General features: G+C 42.3%; 1 protein-coding gene across 2 annotated transcripts in view; it reads right to left on the bottom strand.

Moving 5' to 3' along the window:
• Positions 1-541: 541 nt before the first annotated feature.
• LOC119647851 (unconventional myosin IC) overlaps positions 542-27,172 on the bottom strand; it is a 72,794-nt gene continuing 46,163 nt past the window's right edge. For both annotated transcript variants that reach the window (XM_038049119.1, XM_038049118.1), the window contains exons 2-11: positions 13,853-13,997; positions 13,670-13,785; positions 13,524-13,594; positions 5,120-5,511; positions 4,854-5,060; positions 3,831-4,795; positions 3,130-3,779; positions 2,633-3,065; positions 1,160-1,259; positions 542-1,094 (exon numbers count right to left, since the gene is read on the bottom strand). In XM_038049119.1, the coding sequence (XP_037905047.1) occupies positions 1,080-1,094; positions 1,160-1,259; positions 2,633-3,065; positions 3,130-3,779; positions 3,831-4,795; positions 4,854-5,060; positions 5,120-5,511; positions 13,524-13,594; positions 13,670-13,785; positions 13,853-13,978 (3,075 nt within the window). In that variant the 5' untranslated portion in view covers positions 13,979-13,997 and the 3' untranslated portion in view covers positions 542-1,079. The remainder of the gene's footprint in view (positions 1,095-1,159; positions 1,260-2,632; positions 3,066-3,129; positions 3,780-3,830; positions 4,796-4,853; positions 5,061-5,119; positions 5,512-13,523; positions 13,595-13,669; positions 13,786-13,852; positions 13,998-27,172) is intronic.

Consider the following 27,172-nt stretch of genomic DNA (forward strand, 5'->3'; position numbering starts at 1 on the left):
TCATCAAGCCTTAGCCAGGGAAGGGAAATTTGAAATTTCAAATTTGAGTCGTCAAGTTTTGGCCAAAGAAGGGAAATTTGTCGTTGCCTTGCTGAGTTTTGTTCTTGGCAGGGAAAAAAGAGGAAGGAACAAGAGGTGTGTTGACGCGATTCGAGGCAAGCAGACAGGGGGTTTTTGTTTTGAGGCGACAACGGTCAAATTACTCAAAATTAAAAATTTTTTTGTTAGGGGTTTGGTTGGTTGACAGCCTTGGTGACCGTGTTGGTGCCAAAGTGATGCAATTGATGAGCCCAACTCTCATCGTAAAATCTTTTTAGAAAAAAGTGGACCAACGCCTTCATTATTCAATGTTTTCGTTGAATAATGAAGCAATACATGCTTTCAAGATTTTCATGAGCCGTAAACTTGTGTAAATTTGGTAAACAGCGCTATTCAGAGTTGATGTTGGTTCAGAGGAAGAGTTTGGTTTTGGGAGGAGGGTGTCGGTCTTTGTGGGGAAATGGTTGTTTGGGATTCATGAGGTAAAATAAAATTCAAAATCTGTCAGAAATATTCAAAACGCTTATATATATATTTGCTCTTCTTATCTGGTCTTGGTACATTTTTCATTGTAACTTCAATAATTCTTATCAAAAGTGTCCGTTTGAATTCAAAACATTGTACAATGGCACAGGCACTTGTTCGCTACCGTAAATGTGTAAAAATACAAATATATATTATTTATTTTATAAATACTCTATATTTATCGTTTCATTTTCTTCAAATTTTATGCAAATACTTTCGTTCACTTTTATAACAAGTTCTTAAAATCATTTCATCGTTTATAAACTAGAGAATTATTTTCAACTGATCTCTCATTCGTTGTTACATTAAGTCACACTTATAAAAAAAAAATCGTCCTTCGTTTCTTTGAAAAATATAAACATAGTATACACAGGAGGCACCTTAGTCAATTTCATTATCGATGGTCACTTTAATAACACATTTTTTGGGGGGATTTTATCGATGATTTAGATGAAAAATGGAAATGTACTCGTACATTTGGTGTGCCGGTTGATAACATGGTGGTAGTTATGTACCTACTGGCCAGCAATCTGAAATGGGAACATTCGATTAGAGAGTACGCATTTGATAGTGAATGTTGGTAGAGTGTCCTTACGACTAGCAAATGCCCGCTCTTCGCCCTCGTGATACTTGGTGCGTTTCCTATTTGGATGTCGATGGTACCCGGCTTACCATTGACTAAATTGTGTTGCAGTCTGGAAGTAAAACATTGTTTTAGATTGAACGGAACAACTCAAAAGATGCTGTTTAATTTAAGATTATGGGCCTAGTTTTTCTAGAATTTAAAGAGTCAATATTCCAGCAAAATAAAATCACCATCATCAAGGGCGCAACAACCGGTATTCGGTCTAGGCCTGCCTTAATAAGAAACTCCAGACATCCCGGTTTTGCGCCGAAGTCTACCAATTCGATATCCCTAAAAGCTGTCTGGCGTCCTGGCCTACGCCATCGCTCCATCTTAGGCAGGGTCTGCCTCGCCTTCTTTTTCTACCATAGATATTGCCCTTATAGACTTTCCGGGCTGGAACATCCTCATCCATACGGATTAAGTCACCCGCCCACCGTTACCTATTGAGCCGGATTTTATCCACAACCTGACGGTCATGGCATCGCTCAAAGATTTCGTCGTTAGGCAGGCTACGGAATCGTCCATCCTCATGTAGGGGACCCAAAATGCTTCGGAGGATTCTTCTCTCGAACGTGGCCAAAAGTTCGCAATTTTTCTTGCTAAGAACCCAGGTCTCTGAGGAATACATGAGGACTGGCAAGATCATTGTCTTGTACAGTAAGAGCTTTGACCCTATGGTGAGACGTTTCGAGTGGAACAGTTTTTGTAAGCTGAAATAGGCTCTGTTGGCTGACAACAACCGTACGCGAATTTCATCATCGTAGTGTTGTGATTTTCGACCCTAGGATCAACGGTCTCAAAGTTGTATTCTCCTATCTTTATTCTTCCCGTTTGACCAGTGCGGTTTGATGTTGTTGGTTGGTTGCTTTTCGGTGCTGACGTTGCCACTATATATTTTGTCTTGCCTTTATTGATGTGCAGCCCAAGATCTTGCGCCAATCGCCGCCTCCTCGATCTGGATGAAGGCAGTTTGTACGTCTCGGGTGGTTCTTCCCATGATGTCGATATTGTCACCATAGGCCAGTAGTTGGGTGGACTTGAAGAGGATGGTATCTCTTGCATTTACCTCAGCGTCACGGATCACTTTCTGGAGGGCCAGGTTAAAGAGGACACGCATGATAGGGCATCCCCTTGTCGTAGACCGTTGTTGATGTCAAATGGCCTTGAGAGTGATCCTGCTGGTTTTATCTGGCCTCGCACATTGGTCAGGCTCAGCCTAGTCAGTTTTATCAATTTCGTCGGGATACCGAATTCCCTCATGGCCGTGTACAGTTTTACCCTGGCCATGCTATCATAGGCGGCTTTAAAGTCGGTGGTGCAACTGATGTCCATATTCCAACAGTTTTTTCATCGCTTGCCGCAGAGAGAAAATCTTATCTGTTGCTGATTTGCCTGGAGTGAAGCAAAGTAAAATGAATATCACAAAATATTAAGACTTACGATTCTGTATCCACAATCGTCATTATTTGACCATTCTTCGTTGTATCCAAAACATATATGCAGAACTCGATTAAATGCGGAAGCTCCAGGATCAAGTCGCCTTTGTCCTTTTTCAGCTCAGGTGGAATGCGGACTAAAAGCAAATTATCATCGTGATTGGTAACGCAAAAGTCGATTTTATCCAATGGCAGTTTGTGTTTTTGTTTATATGTTTTGGCATCCAACATGTAGAAATGTTTCTCGCCGAGTAGGACAAACCGATCGCGTGGCTTATAGCCGTGTCGATCGTATTTGATGCATGGTGTGCAATATTTCAGTTTTTCCTGGCCAAATGATGTGGTAACGAAATTGTTCACTTGTGTCATATGTTCCTTGGGAATCCTCTCGTCCGTGAACCACGGTCCAATACTGTCCCCATAGCTCTTTTTCTTTCCTGTTAGAGAGGGAGTTGGAGCAATATGTTAACGAGATAGCTGAGATAAAATAAATCTACCCACCTTTGAATGCTTTCTCCGCCATAACTTTAAGTTCGAATTGTCGCTTCTTCTCTTGACTCAAATTCTTTCGGTATAGTCGTGCCAAATGTCGTTTATGCATTGCTTGTAGCAACCGTGACGCTTCTGAGCAATGACTAGGAGGGTTAACCCATTTATTATCCAAAACACTGGTAGGCAAATTTTTCGATAATCTAATGAGCCACATCCTCTTCGAATTGGCAATGAACTTATCGTTCAAACCGTTCGGTGGGTCGTTTCGTGTAATAAAGCCTTTGATGAAATCGCGAATTGTTTGAGCAGCTTGACGTCGTCGTTTTGCCTTTTGAATGGCCAAGTACCGCCGACAGTAGGCTTGAATTAGTATAGCAGTGCTTCGCATTTGTAAGTATATTTGTCTTTGACGACGACCCTTCCAACGGGATTGAATAATCGCAGCCAGATCGTGTTTCTTTGCTTGGAAGGCATCCTCTGTGTCGAAGAGAGTTTTTGGGAATCTGATGAAGATTTTCGTGTGACCCATCCGATAGTCATCATGATCGAATCCTAGCTCATTCACCAAAATCTGAACGCCTTCCTTGCTTGGACCATCAAAGTGGGGCCATGTATTCTTACTAAGGCATTTGTAGCGTTGGAGGAACATGTCGTAGGTTCTAAAATAAAAGATTGGATAAAATTTTCAAGGCACAAGCATAAACTACTACCTTCTGTAAGCAAAGCCAGCTCTCCTCACTCTAAGGTTCTCCATTAGACCCAGATACTTGACTTGATGCGACACCAGTTTATCATCAAATATGTTTGGGCTCTGAATGTCATTCGGCTTAATGCAACGAATATAGGACGGCTCCTTACACATCAAGATATCCATTAAGTTATTCAGTGAATTGCGGAACTGCGTAACAGCCGTGTCTGGACGCTTCTTATTCAAATACTCTGCTTCAGGGAAACATTTCCGAGTGATGCTATTCTTTGTCATTGACATAGTTTCCTTCAGATCCCGGAAGAGCAAGTCATTATTCTTATCCAGGAAACCATTAACGTTGTAAGTGACGTCACCAGCATAGTGAACAAGTCGGAAGTCGTCACGGCCCATAGTCTTTTGAACGGCAGTGGAAGCTTTGCTATGGCAAATGTAGTGTTCATGATAGCCCAGCTGGTCATTCATCTTTTCTAGGAATGTCATGTCAGTCGGATCGCCAGGTCGAAGACACTCTTCATCGAGCATGGAAATGATGCCCTTGTACTTCTCTTCAATCAAGTTACAAATCACTTTATTGTCGAAGTATTCGACCGGGACCCATTCAATTCCTTCGCGTTGATATTCTTCTTGTTCCTGCTTCAGGGTCAATTCTATGAAAAGTTGCTGCAATTTTTCATTGCAGAAATTGATGCAGAACTGTTCAAAGCTATTCTTTTTGAAAATTTCGAATCCGTAGATATCCAGAATGCCCATAACCGCATTAGATCTAAGTTTGTTGGGCGGTTGCAAGGACTCATTGATTCGAACTACGAGCCACGAGAAAAGTCGGTCATATACAGCCTTAGCAAGGGCGTCCCTAGCATAAATAGCCATTTCACGACTAAGTGGAGAAGTGACTACGTCTCCCTGAGCGTCTATCGTGCGATTGGTTAAAGCTGCTTCTAATTGTGCTTGATCACAGCCGAGGAGCTAAAAGGAAACGATTTTTAAGAAAATCTTTGGACAAGGACGAAATTCAACTCTTTACCTTTGTTACTGCAGAAACCGATTCAGGTTTCAAAATCTGTGCTACGCCTTCATTTTCAGTAAATCCGATATTGCCCATGTGCAGGATACTCGCAACGATTTCGAAAATTTCCTTTTGCTCTCGATCCGATAGTTCAATAATGCTCATTGCACGCTTCACAGTCCGGAAATTGTCGGAATCGTTGATGCGTGACACACAACCGTTGGCCTGAAATTTGTGAAAATCATCAAACAGCTCCTACCAATTCCCTCCTTCATCTTGCCTACCCCATCAGACAAATAATAGTAACAATCCAGGTTCCGTTTCAATTGTAAATCGCGCAGCAGTTCATCACTAGCGCCGGCCAGCATTTGATAGAAAATGTGGAAATTCCGTTCGCCGGCACTTTGATGAATAACACGTGATTTTTCCAATAGATAATTCAGGATATTACCACCCTGCGGAGCGCCCGTAAAACCGAACTGAACATCCATATACTTGCCGAAACGTGATGAATTGTCGTTTCGATTGGTCTTGGCATTGCCGAATGCCTCCAGAACAGGATTGCTTTGTAGTAATTTATCCTTAACTCCTTCCACGGTCGATATATGACCGGACGCGGCGGCGATGAATTGCAGAACTTTTTTCGATGCTTCCGTTTTACCTGACCCACTTTCACCTGGAGGAATATTCAAAGGAAATCAGTTCAGTTGAATTCACTTTAGAGTAGTAATTTGCAAAGTCATTTGTGTTTACGATACGTTGGATATTAAGGATACGCTGCTCCTTTTTATTCATTCTTATAAGGGGGTTACACGATAAGTTGAGGAGGGAAAGTACATAAAAACCCTAAGGAGGAGAGCTATACAAGCAAAAGTATTACAGGCAATAAAAGTAGTTCAGTGAACCCACCAAGGTCGAGACTACCACAAGAGTACAGCCTGTTACATAAGAGCGTGGTCACTGTTACGCGTAGATAAAAAATCTGAGCGTCCTGTTTCTTTTTCTATGACATAGAGGGCACCTCAGTCCTTCATGCTTTTTAGAAAAAGTCAGCTCTCTGTCAAATGTAGTCTTCAATTGAGTGGTTTTTCGAAATGAGTGCTGTTTACGCCTCTCGCTTTGAGGCAATTTGTCTATGTTTGCATGAAAAAGGACCCAAATTAACGCAAACTGCTGCTGCGAAATATATGGGAAAGTCGAAGCAGTTCGTTAGCAAGTGGATAAATCGCTATAAGAAGGTCGGTAACGTTGATTTCCTGATGCAAGCAAAGTCTCAAAAAAAGACGAAAAAAAGATTCTCGCATTGTTCTCGAAAGATCCAACTTTGACTTTACGTGGAGCTGCTGTGAAATTGAAAGCAAAAGGTGTTGACATATCTTACGGAACGATTCGCAAGCACTTGCTTGCCAATAAACTGAAATATCGCAGTACTTTGGAAAAACCAATGTTGAGTGCAAAACACGTTGAAAAACGAGTGGAATGGGCGAAGGAAAACTTGGACCGCGATTGGAGCAACGTAATTTTTTCTGATGAATCCTCCTTCTGGGCATTTCCGAGCATCAAACCCGCCTGGGCAACCTCCACTGCTTCAACGGACTGTTAAACGCCCCGTCAAGGTCCATGTTTTGGGGGTGCTTCTCAAACAAAGGTTTCGGTACTTTGTTCTTATTTACCGAGAATTTAAATGCCGAAAAAATGAATAAAATATATCAAAAGGCTTTGTTACCATCTGCTAAGCAATGGTATATCAAGAAAAATGAAAGCTGGATCCTTCAAGCGGACAACGATCCGAAACATCGGAGTCGAGCGTGTAGCGAGTGGAAGGCGCAAAACGGAGTTGTCACTTTAGATTGGCCATCTCAGTCACCGGATGCAAATCCCATGGAAAATGTTTGGGCTGATGATGAAAATGCAGCTTCGCAGACGCAAGCCATGTACTCGTAATTTAGATCAACTTTCTCGACAAATTCGGAAAATTTGGAGGTCTTTTCCGGTAGAATATGCAGAAAAACTAGTGGAAAGTATGCTCCGACGGTACCAGGCCATAATTGACAATGCAGGAGATTGGACTTGCTACTGAGGTATTTGCATTGAGTATTGACGACAAAATTATCAATAAATTTGCGAATTTTCGAAAAATCAATTGTTGTTATTATTTAACAATGACAGTGTTATACTTGGGCCAGGTCTATCTCCTCTGGTTTTTCTGGTGACGACGCGTAAACTTCTTTTGGCAGTTTTGACGAAGAACATTTGGCTGGTTTTCTTTGCGACCCAAGATTCCAGACAAGTTTTATCATTCTTTGATTTGATTAGTGACTCCAACTGCATGGATGCATGCAAGATGAATGATCGCTTTTACAGGGATTTCATCAGGCTGATCCAATTTCCGGAGCCTAGAACGGGAACTTGTTGAGCAATGGGCGGACCCACGATCTGACTTCCTTTATGCTGCATTCAGTTCAGAGTGGTGTTGCGCTCTTCGCAGATATCGAGAAAACGCTTTCGTAAATTTGGATGACACTTGGGCATCGTAATTTCCACCACACCAATGCCGAGTGCATCAGAGCTCTTCCAAATGGTATTCTTTGTTTATGGTATGACCTCAAATGTACACAACCCCGTCCGCACCTTGCACCAGTATACCCCGACTAACTTGCAGAGGATGGTATCAGCTTATAGCATCCGTACGAGATGTCACTTCCCCCTCTTTGTAGGTCAATGGCAATGAGTCTCGGCACAGAGCAGAAATGTCTTGTGATGTTGACTGTATCCGCTGAGCAGGGCCTTTCAGATGCACGAATTTTACACTACTTCTTTTTCTTCAGCCTTTGTCCCGTTCACAAGTGGGGTCAGCTCGTCGTGATCGGCTTCGCCATTTGGCTCTATCGAATGCCTGATCTGGGTGCAATCGCAGCGGGGGGCCACCGTTGCTTAGGTCTGCTTTTTGGTCGTTTACCATCGACTTCGATGTTCAGACCAATCTTGGCAAGTGAATTCTCGTTTGCACGAATTGCGTGACCATATCATCGAAGACGCCTCTCTCGCAACTTTTCCACGATTGGTGTAACCCCATAACGATCGCGGATATCCTCATTAGCTTTTCAATCTCATAGGCTTCGTGGCACCTGGAAGAGTTGGGCTCTTCCAAACCTAATGGCTCCACATTGATATTTCACAGTAATCAGGTATGGCTACAAGTAACTCTCCACGGCTTCTCGGGTACCAGCATACAGTAGTATGCCTCTTGTGAGCAGTGAGAGTCACGCTTTCTCGTTGATCTCTTTCATCATGGCATGCACGAAAATGATTTTTCTTAAGATGATGCAACGGATTGCGTTATACAAGGGTGGCACTATGAACCTTAAGCTGAATGTAGCGCTTAGTATTGAGGTCTCATGCACACTATGGTTCGATTTCCAGGTCGACATCTGTTGGCTACAAAAGCACTCTGTGGAGATGATGCCTTGCGTGGCTAATGACTTGAGAAAGAACTAAGTCCTCACCTCGCTACTAGTGTCATGTAAGATCGACCAAGGTTTCCGCTGATTGCTTGAGTCGTGCCCCTCAATTGCTAAGTTAATCTCTTTTTATAAAAGGCTATTTCCGACGCGTCCTAGACGTAGACTTAATGGTGGCAAGGGCTGTTATTCGCGCATATATAATCCCTATATACGGAGCTGTTTTTGGGAATCGTTGGACTTATCTAGTGCTGGGCACATTGAAGATTGGACAAGGTTCTCGAGCTTGTTCTGTATAGAAGCCGGATCTGGCCGTTTTTCTTTCCCAATAGCAGGGTAGGCCGGAACTCACTTATTGGTTAATGGGTCGAGTTGTCGCTTATCATATGCAACTGCCTTGCACCCAAATAGCGCAATCCCTCTGTTGGCTGGTGGATTCTAGCAATTTCGAAGCAGCCGCTATGGCACGACAAGATATTGGAGTAAACGAGGCCCATAAACTGATACTACTCCAAATAACTGAAAATGCACGAGAAAGAGGCTTCTAGTAGATTGGTTAGAGCTATTTATAAGTTCAATAAATCATTTCCCACTTGCTCGTTACGTTCCCCATCAATATGTTGTTAAGAAACGGGATCGACTTGTCTTTATTGATTGCTCCCTTTTATTCATCATTTGTCTGATCTAGATTGAGTCAAGAGGCTCTAAAAATTCCATCCAGTCATTTTCCATGGACTTGAGTGAGTTTTGATCAGCGTTTCCATACTATCGAAGACGTCTGTCTCGCAATTTTATCACGATCGGAGCAAACGACATATCCATCGCGGATGTCCTCATTTCGTATGTGATTATGGCGTGTTATGCCATTGATTCAACGCACCATTACCGCGAGGCATCGTTCATTGGCTTTGATAGTCAGCCAGCATTCAGAACCATAAAAAGCAACTGGGTGGACGACTCCGGGGTAAATTTTGGATTTGAGGCGTTCGTTGATGCGTCAATCAAGGGGAACGCGAATTTTGGAATGTCACGTCATCCAAGTTGCGCTGATAACGCAATTTAATAACGATTTCACCAGGTAGGTCACTGCCGCTGACAGTTATAATGCCAGTTTCATTAGGTTTGGCCGTGAAAAATCCTTTTTATTCAGATTTAGTGTCGAATCGTGCTTCAGGAGGTGGCCACCTTTGAAGAAGTTGGTCGAAATTAGCTTTATTAGGAGACGCAAGGAAAACATCATTTGCACAAAGCGGGGTATAGGGTGTTGGACGTTGGATGCCCTGTGTGGCAGTGTCGATGCTTGCGTGATGAGGGCCGATAGACAGATGGAACGGATTTAATATACATGCTACAATTCGAACTTTGGATTGCACGAGTTCCTCTGGTACTAGGTGTTGTGCAGAGCATACCAAATGAGTTCGTATCAACACACGGTTAAACATTTTCTCAAGATTCAGAAATGCAATAAGTAGTTTCGTAGTTCTTGACAAACCTAGCCTGGTTCACCTAATGCAATATAATTACTCAAATATTTTGATTTTGGGGGTGAAAGTCACTTCCTCCTTCTAGGGTCAAGGACCTCGTTTGACAAACTCGGATTTGAAACAGGGACATCAGTTGAGATTTGAAGTATTGGTAATTAACAAATAATATTCATAATCCTCTAGGTCAAGAATTTCGCCCCATTTTGCGATTTCATGTTTAACCAGCATGTTTCCGTAAAATTGCGTAACCTAAGGCAATTTTTAGGTCCAATAGCAGCAAGGATCATTGGGAGAAACTTCAGACTGGGCCCCTCCCAATTTTAAATTTAACCTAATTTTATTAGAGTCTATATCCAGCTGGATTAATCATTCTCTTCCCCCCCCTTCGACAAACCTGCCTACTTTGAGTTAACCTTTTCAAATGTTTCAGATACATACCGCACCTTAGATCACCTTAGATTTTTTTTTGTTTAGGAACTGAGGGCTCCTACGTCCGCATCGATTTTATGTCGAACATAAGCAAATTTAAAGCCACTTGCTCCCAATTTACTCCCGGATCCCTTTTTTTCGGGCGTAGCACCCAAGCGATCAGAAATAAGGAGTGAAGATGGCTTACGGTTTCCTTCATGTAAGATATAACTCATCAGACGCTGCTTCCCTTCCCTGGGTGCAGCGTGACCAAAGCTTGGTGGCTGTCCATTGGAACAAGTTGTCCCCGAAATATTGGTACTCAAATAATTTTGTTAGTTCCTCCATTTTTCAGCCTCCAGGAAAACTCTGGGCCCGAGGGAATCATCCCCGTTTTCCCCGCCTCTTTTAATGAGTCTGCTTCCAAAGAATCGAATCAAAGAATCGTCAGTAACATGAAAACTTCTTCGAGACGATTTACCCCACTTGAGAGTTTTTATAGGTTTTCCCTATGGTTCTGAGTATTGGCCGAATATCAAAGACAATGAATGATGTCTTGCGGTAATGGACACGAAGATGTTGCGTTGCATTAGTGGCGTGACACGTTTTGATTACATCCGAAATGAGGATCGATATCGGTTGCACGGATCGTGGAAAAACTGCGAGAGAGGTCTTTCGAAGGTATGTTCACGGAATTCGCGCTAATGAGAATTAAACTTGCCAAGATTGGTCTGAACATTCAAGTCGATTGTAAGCGACCAAAAGCCCGGCCGAAACAACGGTGGCTTGATTTGCTGGGGGATTGGATCGAGGCTTCTTTTAAGTGACGTGATGAGAATTAGATAGATGAGAAAGTTTCGATAGTTCATCGCAACCAAATAATACATAGGGATCCAATATATTGCAATGTACGATAAAAGATAAATAAATTCAATGCACATATATGTATATGAAAATATCGATTGATATATATATCCCCATCCATTATAATAAACGTAAATGGTAGGAAAATCCTCATTTTGATTTCAATAACAACAAGTGACATTTTTATATCGAAATTCCACTTTCACACGGTCAGCAGATTGTCTTTTATCAGTGCACATGTTTTTTTTTCTTCCAGTCTCTAGTCAGCGTAGTCATAGATAAGAATGGAATTTTATTACAATATCATCGAAAATAGAAAGCACGTCATTTTCTTAATACTTTTCTGAGTACGGATGCCTGAGTCAAGATTCCAAAACTAGAACAATCGACATTTTTTTATGTGGTTTTCTGTTCTGAAGGCGGTACCAGACAAATAAGATAAAATAATAAAATGTCTTTTTATAATGTTTATGAAATAGCAAGAATTGAGTATATTAAGCATGTTATAGTATCGTCACGAAGACGGTCAAAAGACGGAGAGAGTTAAGAAATAGTTAGGAAAGAAGTTTAAGTTAGAAAATTTTGTATATTCTATGCTTCAATTGGCGTATGGAGATGGAATTTAAATGAATATTTCGGCATATTGAGGGCAATCTATGCAATACCTAAGGTGAAATTTTCTCATGTTACTGACAGAGACAGTGCCGAAAAGCGACTCTATTATATGACACAAAGGGCAATAAGTCGGCTCTTATTTTTTATTATTAAAAAAGAACAGAAAGGGAGAAAGAGAGAGAGAGATTCCAGTCCCGAAATTCACTAAGCTTTAGATGCCTATGACATAAGAACTATTCAGAAGGAATTATATGGTTTCCAATATCCTCCGCATAGGGTATAGCATGTCAGCTGCATCTAAGGGTCATGACTCTCTAAGAAACCTACGCTCCCCCTCTACTGTTCTGCGTCTGTGTGCTTCCAAGACGACCCACTCGTCGGCCGCTCTGGAAAGCAGATTTCTTTGGATGGAGTTGTCCAATGAATCCACTCTCACTTCTAATCAACTCATCTACCTCTACATCGACAGCTCTTCGGTTGAGATTGTGCTGTGCCAGAGTATACCGATGGCGAAGGCCGATGTTAAAGAAGGCTTGTAGCTTTCGAGTAACAATGGTGATCACTCTGGATGCGATACTCCCATAATTTAGCATAGAGATCGTTAGCCTGGAACAATCTCAACTCATATTGGCGTTGGAATAGCTACATTTCCAGATTCAGGACAAAACAATGAATGCACGTGTAGGGTGGTTAATGCATTGAGTAACGCCAAGCTCGGCGCTGCCGTCAGTAGAAACAATCGATCAACGCTCTCGTTGTTATGCCCATTAATGCAGATAGGATTAGTGTAATATTCCCTGAGACTGAGAACCTTGGTTTTGTTGGTGTTCAGCTTCAGTCCGACTCCTTCTCCAAATCAAAGGTTATTAGTCAAGATGCAGGACACGGTGAGAGAGCAAAAAAATGTTACCTGCGTAGTCGAAGCATTTGAGGAAAGATGATGAGGTCCATTGAACCCCTCCACAGACTAAAAAAGCTTCCCTTCACCATAGACGATGCCAGGGTTGTTTGATAAATGAGTAGAGAATAATCACCATAGTCTGAATGGCCGTAAAACACCCAGGCGTCTCTTGGAGTCGATGGGGTAAATTCCTCAGACATTTATTAGATTTACTATGAAGGCGAGTAGTCGGTGCTTCGCTAAGGTAGCGTATGCCACGGAGTTTCGAATTCACACAAAGTATTGTGACCTCCAAGAGGGGTGTAAATTTGCGGACCAGCAACTTGCAATTTCCGAATTTCCCTATACTTCGTAAACGGCTACCGTGCCTTGTCGCCTATCATCTTTTGCTCTCGTCAATTGATTATGATTGGATTCTGCAACACTCCTCGATATTAGCTAAAATCACCCTGGAGTGCATTAAAGAACATTTTGAAAGTTTGATCGACAGAGAGAAGGCTGATTTCCTCTCCATTGATTTCGAGAAAGCAAGGAGGTGTATTTGGAACGCTCTATGCGTGAGGTTCAGGAGAAACTAATAACTATTGTCAATGTGACATTTGATAGCACAAAACGTCATGTGTTGCATCAAGGTAAAATTTCAGAGGAATTTGAGGTCTAAAGCTTAATATGGATGCTCTATATCTGACAAAGGGGGAGAGGGGAAAATATATGTAGTAACGTCGCCTCATTCATTCAGTCGATAACGTTGCCAATGTCATTTGAAATTATTACTGGTGGATGTAACATCTTATTGCACATTGAACTAAAAGGTAACTTTCTAAGTGCCTATTTAATTAGGTCATTTGGCGATTTGGAATTTCCTTCTTGAGATAGTATTTGCAAAACTATTAAGTCATAAAACTCAAGAACCAACAATGACAATGCAATAAAAACTATTTCATGAATAACATACCTGAAATCAGTATACATTGCGATCTGTTCTCCTCCATTAACGATCGATAAGCATTATCGCTGATAGCGAATCTATTAGAGATAGAAGATAGAAGAGAAATGTGTTTTTTTTTCCGTAAAATATATCATAAAATATTATTCACTTACATATGTGGCGGGGCCTCAAAGAAATGTCTTCGTCGGTATTCTTTGATATCATCCTCTGTGTAAATTGGCAGTTCTTTGTAAGGATTCACTGATATTAAGACTTGACCGATGTATGTCTGTAATTAATAATAGTTTTATTGATATTGGAGCATACTTTGTTGTAGAAGCTTTTTATATACTTACGTAAATTAAATCTCCTTGAAATCGTTTCCTTAAATTATCAATAAAAGCTTCTTCACTTTGATAGTTCTCCAAAAGGAGAAAATCCTGAAGACCTACACGGTCACGCTCATGAAGCCCCTTCTCCATTCCGGGTTGTGTTGTGCTGCTGTAATGTTAAAAGGGAATTTGTTAATAATAGTATAAGATGTGAAAATTCAATAACAGAGAATTCATGCAGAAGAGGTGAGGCAGCGGCTGAAGAGTTGCCTCTGCCCTGGACGAAACCGTTTGTCCTATAATTTTTGTAATGCTTGGGTGCCATGCCCCAAATGAGGGATCCGCGGGCCAAAGAGACGTGGGAGTAAGTTGCTCTCCATTTGGTCCGGTCCAACAACAAGTGGTTGTGGACTTAGGATCCCTCATTTATCCTAAACAATTTCTCTATAATTTGTTTAATATGTAATTTGCTTTGGTAAAAATACGAGTATAATGGGGGCCATAGAGAGAAAATCCGGGCTTGGTGAAAATTCTCCGAGTCTGTGCTTAAAATTAAATGACCCTTCCTAGTTTTCACCAAAATTTCTTCTGGCCTTGAGGAAATCCCCTCTTTTCACCCCCTTTTATGGGTGTAGTATCCTTTTTTAGTATGCGATCGTGCCGTTCTATACTCTTATCTATTATACATTTATTAGTGTTCATTATTCATGGTGGAACTGACCAAATACTGTGGAAGATTTTGGAGACAGATTTACGGTTTCATTTTTAAGTAGTTCCTAATTCGAAGTTCATTTGGAAAGGCCGTAGACAATCCAGGCCCGGGGTGGAAATTATGGGGTACAAATTAAATGGGTCTGTGATTAAAATTATTCGGGTTTCCCTATTATCCCTTTTTTCATTAAAACTTCTATTGGAGATCCCCGGGAAAACCCCGGGCTCGAGGGGAATCCCCCCCCCCTTTCATCTCCTCTCGTCAGGCCTAGCGTTTGGAATTCACTTCAATGTATGGTAATATTGACATTTGAAGAAAATTTATGCGAAAGGGGCGACTTGTTGTAATAGTAGTATTTCCACCGAACTTTCCAATATCGTGATTACATAACAAATCTAGCCAAGGAAAGAGCGCATTTTCTCATGGAGCATGTGCTTCTCGTACAAGTCAGGCAGGTCATGCTGCTTAATAGCTAGTCATAGGGCTGATGTCACATCGTTACAAAAGATGCGCTGGAAGGGACCGTTTTCTTGGAGAAGACCGACTACACCATCTACTTTAGCGGTAATCCAGTTAACCATGTGTAAGTTTTCCGGTCAACCAAAAAAATGAAATCCTCCATTATGAGCTTTAAAAACATAAACAAACTCTGCGCTTCCAAGGCAAATTCCGAAATATAAGCCCCAATATTGTTCACACGAACGAATGGCTCAGGGAGTACTGCTCTTTCCTCAACGATGTCTGGGAGGGGGCGCGACTAACCCGAAAAAAGGTCTTTGAATTACCATCGTTTAAAAAATGGTTCCTATGGATTCCCGAAGAGAGGCGTAATGGTACTGAGGTTTTGGAACAACTTGGTGTCCAGAACAATCTTAACACCTCCACTTGGGTGCTGCTAGGTTGCAAAACAGCAGAGAGAACCGATAACCTCGGAATTTCCCTTATTATCGGCATTCCTGAACTGGATATTAAGAGGTTTCAGGAACAAACAGTTTGCTACTACGGGCTTGGGATCGTCACGTTACAAGTGTCGGCCCTTGAAATCACTTAAGGGGACGTGCAGCTCAGAGTAGCTTCATCTAAAGCATAAATGAGGTACCATATTTCTCAACTAAATTTTGCAGCATTGTAAAGCAGCCACTGCACTTACCTACCGCCGGATCAATAGCTGCAAGACATGTATATACCTCATGCAAGAATCATGCGTTGTTGTTTGGAAAATCAGCAGTTTAAACTTTGACATGCTGACCTGTTGTGTGCCTATGGAAGTGATAGACCCCGTTCCTCCATGGTGATCTTGAAAGACCTCTCCGCTAATTTGTTTAACGACTTATGTGCTGGCGACACAACAACGGCCAAAGAGATTCTATGGTGCTCCGCATATTTCGCCTATAACGCAGAAGACATTCCCAGTGGAACATTCATAAGAGCTTTCTAATATGCCAAAAGCAAAGGTATCGGTTTAATAGCGGGATGTGATGTCAATGCCCACCACATATGCTGGGGAAGTTCCAACATCAATGCAAGAGGATCGAGACTTAGTACGAACTGATCTGCAGATCCTCAATTTGGGTAATGAACCCACTTTCCTCAACGTGGTCAGGTGAGAGGTCACTGACATTACGGTGGCATCCTCTGATATTGCGGCTTTTGTCGCAGGGTGAAGAGTACCAAACGATATCACACTCTCGGATCACAGGCGCATAGATTTCATAATGGACATGGCTCTACCTCCAACCACTCAATTTCTCAATCCGCGATAGACAGATTGGGCGACGTATAAAATGGAACGTAATGCCCCAGTTAAGATCCCTGTGGAAGATAGAATTGAGAAAACAAACCAGACGATCGTAATTAAGCATGAGTACTCAAGACGCCAAAGAAGGGTAAAACACCACGATGGAACCTAGATTTGGCGAAACAGAGGAGAAGGACAAGGGTGCTCCTCAAACGAGCTCTAAAGTCTGATTCAGCCACTGGCTGGAATCGGTACAAAGAGGGTTAGAAAGCTCTAAAGAACGCATAAGGTCGGCTAAACGATCATTATGGAGACATTTTTGCGAAGAGACTAACTCTCTCGAGACAACTTCAAAGCTGAAGCGGATCCCTGTCAAAGAACGTGGCCAGGGTTATCTACGTTTACAAAGAGGGTAGTACACAGAAAGCGATGAAGAAACAACAAACTATTCGTTTGAAGTGCACTTCCCAGGCAGCATCCAAAATCTCATCTCAAACCCGACAGGTGCATACCGCCCTGAAGAGGGAGACTGGAGTCTGGTATGCAAAATAGTATCACTGGTGCTAGTAAAATCGACATTTAACTCGTTTCATAGATACAAGGCTGCAGGTCCCGGATGACATCACTCCTGCGCAAGTAGTAGACCGAATGAATGCTTTGGGTCTTCATGTTTGGCGTATATATGATGCATACCTAGCAAACGCTTATATTTCAATTAACCGGCGTGGTGGGAACGTGATATTTATTCTCAAACAAGGCAAACTCACCCCACCAAAAAAGCTTCTGACCGATCAACTTACACAGTATAGTATAGGGGTAACTTTAGCCTCGATGATAGGGGTTGTACAGGAGGACCTTTAAAACTCGAAAAAGGCCATCTCAAAGCACTTTTGAAGAAGGACGGCCGCCAAGCAGGTAGTGAATTGGCCGAAAAAATGATTTGCGGCCGTGTAATAGCGCTTCATCACTCATTTTCTTCATTCAATAAGATTCTCTTCCCCCCGGAAAAATAAAATCAACTTCAACCTTCAAATCGCCTCTCAACATCTTACCCGTCACCAAGCAGCATGTGGACACCAGCAATGTTTCTTGCACCGAAGCCTGAGGAGGGATATACACCAGGGTAAGGCAAAGAAAAGAACTGGTGGGTCCAGGAGAAACGCCAACGCCAATAGTCAAGCAGCTCTTCCACCCAAAGAAGAACACGATTAATGCTTGGTGGGACCAGAATGAACCAGACCGATAAGGTCAAACCGTATCGCAACCTTTGGCCTCAAAGATCAAATGGAAGGTTCTTCACCATCCACAATATTCTTTAGATATTGCGGCAATGAATTTTTATCTTTTCTGCCCCCTGTCGAGCCAGGTTGGTTGGTTGATTTTTATAAAAAATCATTTGATATAAATCATGATTTAAATTAATCAACTCTGCCGTATAACCAGAGTCGAAAGGAGGAAATTCGGATCCAAGGTTGACTCCCCCCCCGAAATTGTAAGCTAATTTTATTAAAGAATATATTCCCGGTGGGAAGGAAGTGATTCCCCCGGGCACGCAACTTTCCTTGGGGGAATCACCTCCTTTCGACGGGCCTGGGTACAGCTGGAACTATGTATGTGTGCTTCCTTAGATTAGCTTTGAACCTGCCAGGAAGAAGGCTGTAAAATGTACGCTCTTGTCAATTTTTATGTTGTTTTGTTTGTGGAGGATCAAGGTAATTATCAGCCACAATATTGAGAAACTTGTATATTATGCTGTGTTTGATCAGGGGACAGTAAAAATACGGCTCTAGAGGTTTGTTGCGAAGTCCAAATTTCCTCATTCCGTTGCCACCAGTCGTCAGAGCAAACTGGTCCTGGCTTTGGGCCTATCATTGTGAAGTTAGACTCTTGAGGAGCAAATCTATGTGGCTATCTCATGCCACCAAAATTTCATTCATTCAGTCGACCGAGTTTAAGCAGCAACTGATGCTAACTTCACACCAACTAGCTTGATATGGTTTTATCACTTAGTGCCAATAACACCTATTGATTATCCCCTCTGATGAATAAATAAATAAATCTAGAAATCATATGATCCACGGGCATGAGAGCCACCAAATGTGTGCTCAATAATTTCCATGGCCGCTTGTTGTTTCCCAGCCCACCTCCAAGTGAATGGGGGTAGATATAAAATAGCTTGAAATGTCGCGGGCAGCACTATTCTTCTCGATTCAGTAAGACTTATGTAGGGGAGCCTTTAGAACTGTGTTAGCAGCTTGCTACTATTAACAAAGTTTAGCCTCGGCCATCAGGATACAAGGCCGAGAAAGGGAAGAATAAAGTACAGAAAATGATTCCTTTAAAACATGTCAAAGCATCAGAGTTAGACAATTTTTGTTTAGGGATTGAGGAATGCTAAGTTCGCATCCGCATGATGTCGGTTCTGTATAACACCTGCGAGCCGCTTCGGTCACGCTGCTCCCAGGGCAGAGATGAGGCAGCATCTTATGAGTTTCCTCTGCTCTGGTATGAAACCGTAGCCTTCTTCGTCCCTCTTTTGACCTCAAAGTTGATATGGGTTCTGTATAACACCTGCGAGCCGCTTCGGTCACGTTGCTCCCAGGGGAGAGGTGAGGCAGCATCTGATGAGTTTCCTCTGCTCTGGTATGAAACCGTAGCCTTCTTCGTCCCTCTTTTTACCTCAAAGTTAGTTTCTTCTCAAATTTGCCATATGAATGAACTATCGACTCTCTACCCATGAAGCTACCAAGTCCAAAGACCTAAAATTAAAGTCACAAGACTCATAAAAAAAATGTTCACTCAACAAACTCAAAACTGAATCATCATCCCCTGGTGTTATCTCATTTCTCGCATTCACCTTCTAATTGGCATCTGCTATATTAATTTTACAATACAATTATGATAAGATGAAAATAAACTTATTCCAGAGAAATGCACCACTTAGATTTGCTCGATAATTCGAATCTCACACTGACATCATCTTCTCGATTTTAGCTACCACACCATATTTCATTTCACCTATAAACCTGTGAAATTATCAGATACATTTCCAACTAATCATAACGATTAAGATGTTTTTTTGCTGACTCGGTTGTTACATAATCGATTCTTGTTTAAATCTTTCGATAATTAAATTTTATATTTGGCATTTTATCGGAAAAGCCAGTTGTTGTGTGGCTTTTAATTATGGTACTAAAGATATATTAGCTGAACGAATTTTTTCCCAATCAAATAAGCCAAATGTGCAAATGGTGGGAAGTGTTTAAAATAATATTAGGAGTTTATAGTCCCCACAATGGTGCTTCATCACGCTGATTCCTAGATAGCGGAGTCTTCTATAATTATCACTATATGGCACCCAGGTCCAAACAGGCTTAGCGTGCAAAATATTTTGACGAAGATATATGAAGCAATAAACATACGAATAATAATATGCATTTGGGACAAGGAAGCAACAAGTTATCAGAGCCACAGATTCAAAACACTGGATCAAAGAAACTATGGAGGAGGCTGTGCGAAAGATATAATCAATCAATAGTACCGCTAACCTCGAGAGGCAAAAGGGCTGTAAATCAGAAACAATTGAACAAAAGAACGATAGGTGGGGGATACGACCAGAGTTGATCATTATATCCAAATGAGGTGAAAGATCCTATATAGACATTCTCAGAGAGTGAGGTGGGATGCAAAACTCAAATTTGAGCGAAAATATTATCTGCAATAGGCAGTCCCGAAAAGAGGTCTTTAGGTAGGAGCGTGGACAAGCTGAACCAAATTGAAAAGCCTTTAAGACAGAAGACAGAGATAAACGCTACCAGACAATAGATCACTATACAGTGAATTCATCTACATATGAATTCACGACGCAGTAGGAAGTTGAAAACGGAGTTCGACCTTATCGAACTTCAGAAATCATCGTTAAAAAGCCTTGGAAAAACCTCCGATCGCCACGGACTGGAACAGTGCTCTAGATGCCTTGACTTCGGTCATATTACGTAACCATGTACTACTGGGACTGACAGGTACAAACAATGCAGAGATCACAGAGCGGAGGGCCATATTAGTAAGGAATACAGATTGTTTAGGATAAGTGAGGGATCCTTAGTCCACAACCACTTGTCGTTGGACCGGACCAAATAGTTCGCGGATCCCTCGTTTGGGGCATGGCACCCAAGCATTAAAAAAAATATAGGACAAACGGTTTCGTCCAGGGCAGAGGCAACTCGTCAGACGCTGCCTTGGTTTCTATTGGATATAATTCGCACCCTTGGCGTGCTTCCAAATATATAAAGGAGCGTTTTCCATCTGATGCCACTCACGGTCACGCTGCTCTCAGGGGAGAGGTGAGGCAGCGTCTGACGAGTTGCCTCTGCCCTGGACGAAACCATTTGTTCTATAATTTTTAAGGAATACAGAGTTGACCTAAATTGCACACTGTACAAACTGAAGGAGGGTGTGAATAATGGGCACATGCCAACCATCAACAAGTAAAGGTGGTGTACTGGTCGGAACCTTCGGGGAGCCGAACTCGCGGATAGTAGGGCCTGGGGATTTGATATACTTAAGCGCCACGTTAGGCAGCAGGGCCACTTGCCATGTAAGTAAGTACGATCAGGCAATCTGCATGGGAATCAAGGGGGGACCTCCCGAAATAGAGGATTAGTTAACAAAGATGCATATTATTATGAATTATGACAATCTTTATACTACAGCCAATGAAATTTGTTTCAAAACATAATGGAAAAGTCTAGTAACTGTAAATACCACAACAGAGGGACTAAAAAATTATGAAGTCACCCCTCATTTGGAGATTGAACATAGAACTGAGGGTTAAGAAGGCCTGTATAGCCTTCTATGCTTGCAAAAGAACCTTTGCAAAGAAATGGGGTCTCCGGCCGAGGATGGTTCTCTGGATGTACATCGCTGTAGTGCGTCCGATTCTAACGTACGGCTCTATTGTATGGTGGCAGGCTTTGAAGAAAAAATACAATAGAACGAAGCTTAATAGGATTTAAAGAACCGCGTGTGCAGGTGCTACTGGGGCTCTGCAGTCCTGCCCGGCAGATGCTCTCAATGTACTCCTGCATCTCCTCCCCTTAGACCTCCACATTAAATGTTGCAGCGTGCAGTGCCGTCAGACTACGGGAGTCCGGATGGTGGACAGCGAACTCCTATGGCCACAGCAACATCCTAGATGAAATGGGCGGCATGCTCAAGGTCACTCTCCTCTGGGTTCCCGGGCATAGGAACATAGAGGGGAATGAGCGGGCTGACGGATTGGCCAGGCAAAGCTCTGCTCTTGGCAGTTCCTCGGCGAATACAGTCAGTGTTTGGCGGCTGTCGGGGGCCGAGTCTACTCTCACTACCTAGCAGCCGCGGGCCTGAGATGGCGAAGGCTTACAAGCTGTGCCAAGTCAAGGAGAATTTGGCCCGCTTATAACATCCTGCCCGATCACGAGAGCTCCTGTGTCAGACGCGTGCAAATGCATTCAAGATTACGGCGGTCTGTACGGGGCACTGGCCCATAGGGGACCATGCCGCTAGGCTCGGCATACCTTACAACTCGCATTGCCGAAAGTGCGGAGAAGGAAGGGAAACCCTCATGTACTTTTTCTGCGATTGCCCAGCTCTGGCTAGAGTCAGGCTGCGGACACTGTGTAAACCATTCTTTGGGGACCTCAAAGAGATTTTTAGCTGCAGGATCGAAGACCTCCCTGCTCCCATAACAACAGTTACGGCCTTAAGAGTTTGTGGCATCAAAACGGCGCACCAAAGAGCTAATTTGGCGGCCACTGATACCTACCTACCTACCCCACCCCTCATTTTGATGTGTTTATAGCTCCTGATGCACGCAAATATCGTGCAATATTGCGTTTCGAATATTCGTACTTGAAATCGGCTCCGATATGTTTATATTTCCATACCTATATCTCTTAACAATGATTTCTGTTGATTCTCATAAACACAATATCATACGACAAATATTTCAAGGGTCCTTTCATTTGATAAGCCTTTCGTTATCATTATGTTATCATCAAGATAAGATACAAAAGGTAAAATAAAAAAAAAAGCTTTGGCGTTTATTCTCAATTATTTTATGTTCATGACTCTGGAATTATCTTGATGGAAAATTGATTGTGTGCGTAGGTACTTACGTGGACAGGAATTTGATATGATAAAACGAAGTAGACTCGAGAATGGGAATCCACCAAATATGTAAGTACATATTTGCAACAATTTTTCATTAATGGGGTAATTTTGAACAGGTGACAATGCGGTCGAAAGATGGCACTCAACATCAGATAAGATTCGGAAGTAGGTTAGTGAGATGGGAGAATTGTCAAGCGGTAACGATGGTCTTGTGAACTGTCATGTGGATTTGACTTAATCATTTGAAACCGAATAATCGTTCAAAAATCTGCAAGGATTTCATATGATCCTTTGACTTTAAGGACAAAGTCTGGGTAGTTAGGAGATATTTCACTAGATGCCACTTTAAACTAAAAACAAAGCGACACAATTGGTGGAGTCGTCACGCAGGATGACGAGAAATTTCCAACGAGAAATTGCTGTCATACCCCCCAGGGGAAGCGCATATCAGCATTATATATGCTACCCTCTACTGTCACCCTGAATTCCATGTTAATCGATTTTGACTGAAAGAATTCTGAGGATTTGAAACTAGGGCAACAAGAGTGAAACGATGGTGCTCTACCAGCTCAACTATAGCACTCTCAAGGGATGGGATGAAGGACTTACGAACATTCATGAACCCTCGCATTGACTCGTGCAACCTCTGCATACGTAACTTCCTACAACTTTACAAAAAAACACTTATTTTTGTTTAAATTTTGTCCAGAGCAACTGAGTTTACTTAGACTAAACTGCGTTAGTGTCTATCTATCTGCCTTTACTACCGCATACATGCTCAGCGAACCACACCCCTTCTCTACCTTGGACTTCGCTGTTGAGCTGTCAAAAGGTTATTTTAATCTTTATGGGGAAGCATTCATTTTTAAAAACCAAACAAGAAGTGACCAAAAGGCGGGTCGAAACAACGGTGGCTTCATACGCTGGATGGGGATTTAAAAACCTAGCGGTTGCATCCAGATCAGGCATTTGATAAAACCAAATGGCGAAACCAATCACGACGAGCCGACTCTGCTTGTGAACGGGACAAAGGCTGAAGAAAAGGATATATAGATATATATAGACCAGGCAGACTAAACGCCTTTTTCAGTCATTGAGTAAGTTACTCGGATCCAGGCAAACCCACACGACACCATGTGATTCGGCCTCTAATAGAGTGATCAAGCGATGACACCGCAGTTTAAAGTCTGCGACCATGTGTCAGTAATTTTTAGAATGACATCCTGCTTATAGCGTTGTTAGGGCTAGTCTCTATGGTTTTACGTGGGAACCTGTCTCAGTGAATTAAATTTATGGTCTCCTTAAGACAGGGATTGATTTTGTTATCACAATCAGATCCCCGCTATGACAAGCTACAACGGTACCAGTCTATACCGAGTGCTTGGCTCAGCATTCATACTGGTGGATGCAAGACCTACTTAAATTTCTATTGAACAACTGAAACGCAACACTACGTCGAAGGCCGAAAGTCTCTGCTCGCTTGAACTTAACTACAACCCACATGAAGCTTGCACTATTGAGCCAACCGCAACAACCTAGCTGAACGCACATACAGTGGGAAATCTCTAGAAGTATGTGGTCCTCATGATACCAGTATACCCCTGGTAAGTTTTCATGACCTATTGCCAATTGAGATGAGTCCCCGTGTAGACTTGGATCTGATCGCTCAATTCGGCCTTTGGAGCCTTGTTAAGGCTGTGAAACTGCCCCAGAGTGAATTTCGACAACGAAACGATTGAGAATCTCGTGCAGCTCCATCAGCTATCGCCAACGACGTCACCGTTGCCCGGTGCACGCATGGTTGGGTCGCCCCAATAAATGGTCACTAGGCAATTGCATACGCTTACTTCGTACCTCAAGAGAGTTGAAATAAGTCCTTCATGTGAACATGAGTGACCATAAGCTCCCATTTGGGGAGCCGACATATATGTTTGGTTTACAAGTTTCCCTTTTGCATTGAGGGAAGCCAACATAATTGTAGGCACCTTACGTTACAAAAATGAATAGTTTGGTGCGCAATTAGTTAAGGCAGAGTGATAAGAATGTTAGATGTAGTTATTCATATAGAAAATACTGTCTCTAGTTTTACATTCAGAAAAGCCTACTGATGAGTCCATTGGGAATGGACGAAATACGTATCTAGGCGATCCCAATAGGTTCTCAATACCCCAACTAAGGAGTGAAGTCTTCAGAGGTCCTCAAGCATCTCCCCCAATGATGCACTGACCGACATTCATCAAATACACTTCCTCCAAAAAAGGATAGTATTAGGATAAATAGAATATTTCAAGGGCGGGACATCTGGATTATGTCACAAGCCAGTAGTTTATTCCAAAATAAGTAGTCATGTTAGGTACCTTAGAATATTTAGGCTAACCAACTGAATACACATCCCAAGCTTTTTTGGGGATGTTCTCAGGTTGCACAGGTATACTGTTTGCAGCCTGCATTGTTTTGACCTGTGGTGAGCTGAACCACACTCAAAGGGCAACTCATAGTTCCCCCATGACTATCTCACTGAGAGATTGGTATTCGTCACCCAGCCAAAGGTTTGCCTTGTAGGTAGTTCCTGGCTGAACCGATGAATACAAGGATGCCCATCTGGAGCGACCAGCCCCTCACTGGCTTTAAAGTATAAAGCACATAGGGAGAGTCTTGCTCAATCAGGAGCATTCTCATTTCATTTTCACACTACTCTTCTTCTCACCTTTGTTTCTGATCTTATAGATCGGTATTCGTCATCTGACGAATACAAGGATGCCGTCTTGGAACGACCTGCCCTCCCTGTACTTTGGAGTGTAAGTACATCAGGGAAGGTCTTGTCTCCATCAGTAGCATTCTCTTTTCATACTCCTACTATACTCCTTTTCTTCTCTCTTACCTCTGTTTTGATCTTGAAGTAAGAGGTCGAAGGACATGGAGCTGCCCTAAGTAAAATGTAGCTGCACCTTCACATTGGATGCTCATACTATATCCAAATGAGAGGGGTAGCTGCTTCCATACGAGTAGTCTCAGCCACCTATAAGCAAATCTGGTAGTAAGATAGGAAACCAGATATGCATTCAGATTGCTACACCAACCTTACGGTAGATAGTGATAGCAACAAATAATAGGATCAGCTTGTAGCCAGAACACAAGAGAAAAGTGCTTGTCTGACGACGGGGACTCGGTACTGTGAAGGAGCGGGACCATGTCTTAGAGTAACAGCTGTTGGAGTTCGTGGATATCTCATAACGAGAACACTTAATTAGAGAATGGTCACAGGCGGATCGTCACGGGTCAAGCCAGCTTGCAATGTAGAATGCAAGTTGTTGCCCACAAACGTGCACCGATTGCCCATCAATCCTCATCTGGCACAGATCACCAACACCTGCCGAAACGATAATGCACTTTAGACGATATTGAATAAATCAACGTAAGTCTTTTTACGCCATTGACAGAGGTAGCAATGTTGAATATAATAATGATTCTTATCTAACCTGATTTGCTGGATATCATCATCATCATCAACGGCGCAACAACAGGTATCCGGTCTATCAGAACTCCAGACATTCCGATTTTGCGCCGAGGTCCACCAATTCGATATCCCTAGAAGCCGTCTTGTGTCCTGACCTACGCCATCGCTCCATCTCAGGGAGGTTCTACCTCGTCTTCTTTTTCTACCATAGATATTGCCCTTATAGATTTTCCCGTCACGTCAGGGTCAGCTTAGTCAGTCTTATCAATTTCGACAGGATACCGAATTCTCCCAGGCCGTTACCCTGGCTATGCAATCATAGGCGGCTTTAAGGTCGATGAAAAGATGGTGCAATTGATGGCCATATTTCAACAATTTTTCCATCGCTTGCCACAAAGAGAAAATTTGATCTGTTGCTGATTTGCCTGGAGTGAAGTATCTTCCAACCCGATAATAGCAGGTTTCATTTTGAGGCTGACTAAGAAACCTATTCCGAGGACAGCAATATTCGCGAGGGAGTAATGTTGAATATAATCATGATTCTCATCTAAGTTAATTTGCTGGACATACTATAAATAGAGGATACCCAGACAGTCTCATTCCATTGTTACTGATTTTCATTGAGACTATCCTTCAATTTCACTATCGTGACATTTAAGATGAATATAAATATCCAGACTGAACTGGGATTCGAACCTGGAGCAACGAGATAGGGAGGCTGACGCTTAACCAACTCCGCCATCGCACCATCAATGTGTAGTATATTCTTTGTTTTTTCTTCGAAAGTCTCTTTCGTCCCATTTTTATATGCATCCTCAACAACAAACAATTAAAAATCATCAAACGCAACACACAAAGATAAATAAAAATTTGTTTAAATGGCTTATGTGCTTCTCAAAACGCTTCATGACTTCATTGTTAATCTGTAAACATTACGCATTGTTTCTAAAACAATCATAAAACAAGATACCAACCATATAATTCGTGTAAGGTGATAATTGCTCACTATTTGTCTGCATGGCATTGTTATCGCATCCCAACCAGAGAATGCACCTGATAGGGGGCTAATGGGGCGCGACCATTGCAACAAGGCAATCCAATTAACACCGAAAATTATAAGACAGGTGTAAAATGGATGAAAGGACAAACACGTCTTCAGCAGCGATAATCGCAGATAAGCAAGCCCAAAAGGTGAACGATGAGACATTGGCTGGTGCTTTGTGGTGTGATGTGGTCGTGGTGTTGATGCATGATGGTCTTCGCAATGAGGTGTTGAATTAGTCACAA

The sequence above is a fragment of the Hermetia illucens genome, chromosome 2 (assembly GCF_905115235.1).
Source record: "Hermetia illucens chromosome 2, iHerIll2.2.curated.20191125, whole genome shotgun sequence".
NCBI lineage: Eukaryota > Metazoa > Arthropoda > Insecta > Diptera > Stratiomyidae > Hermetia > Hermetia illucens.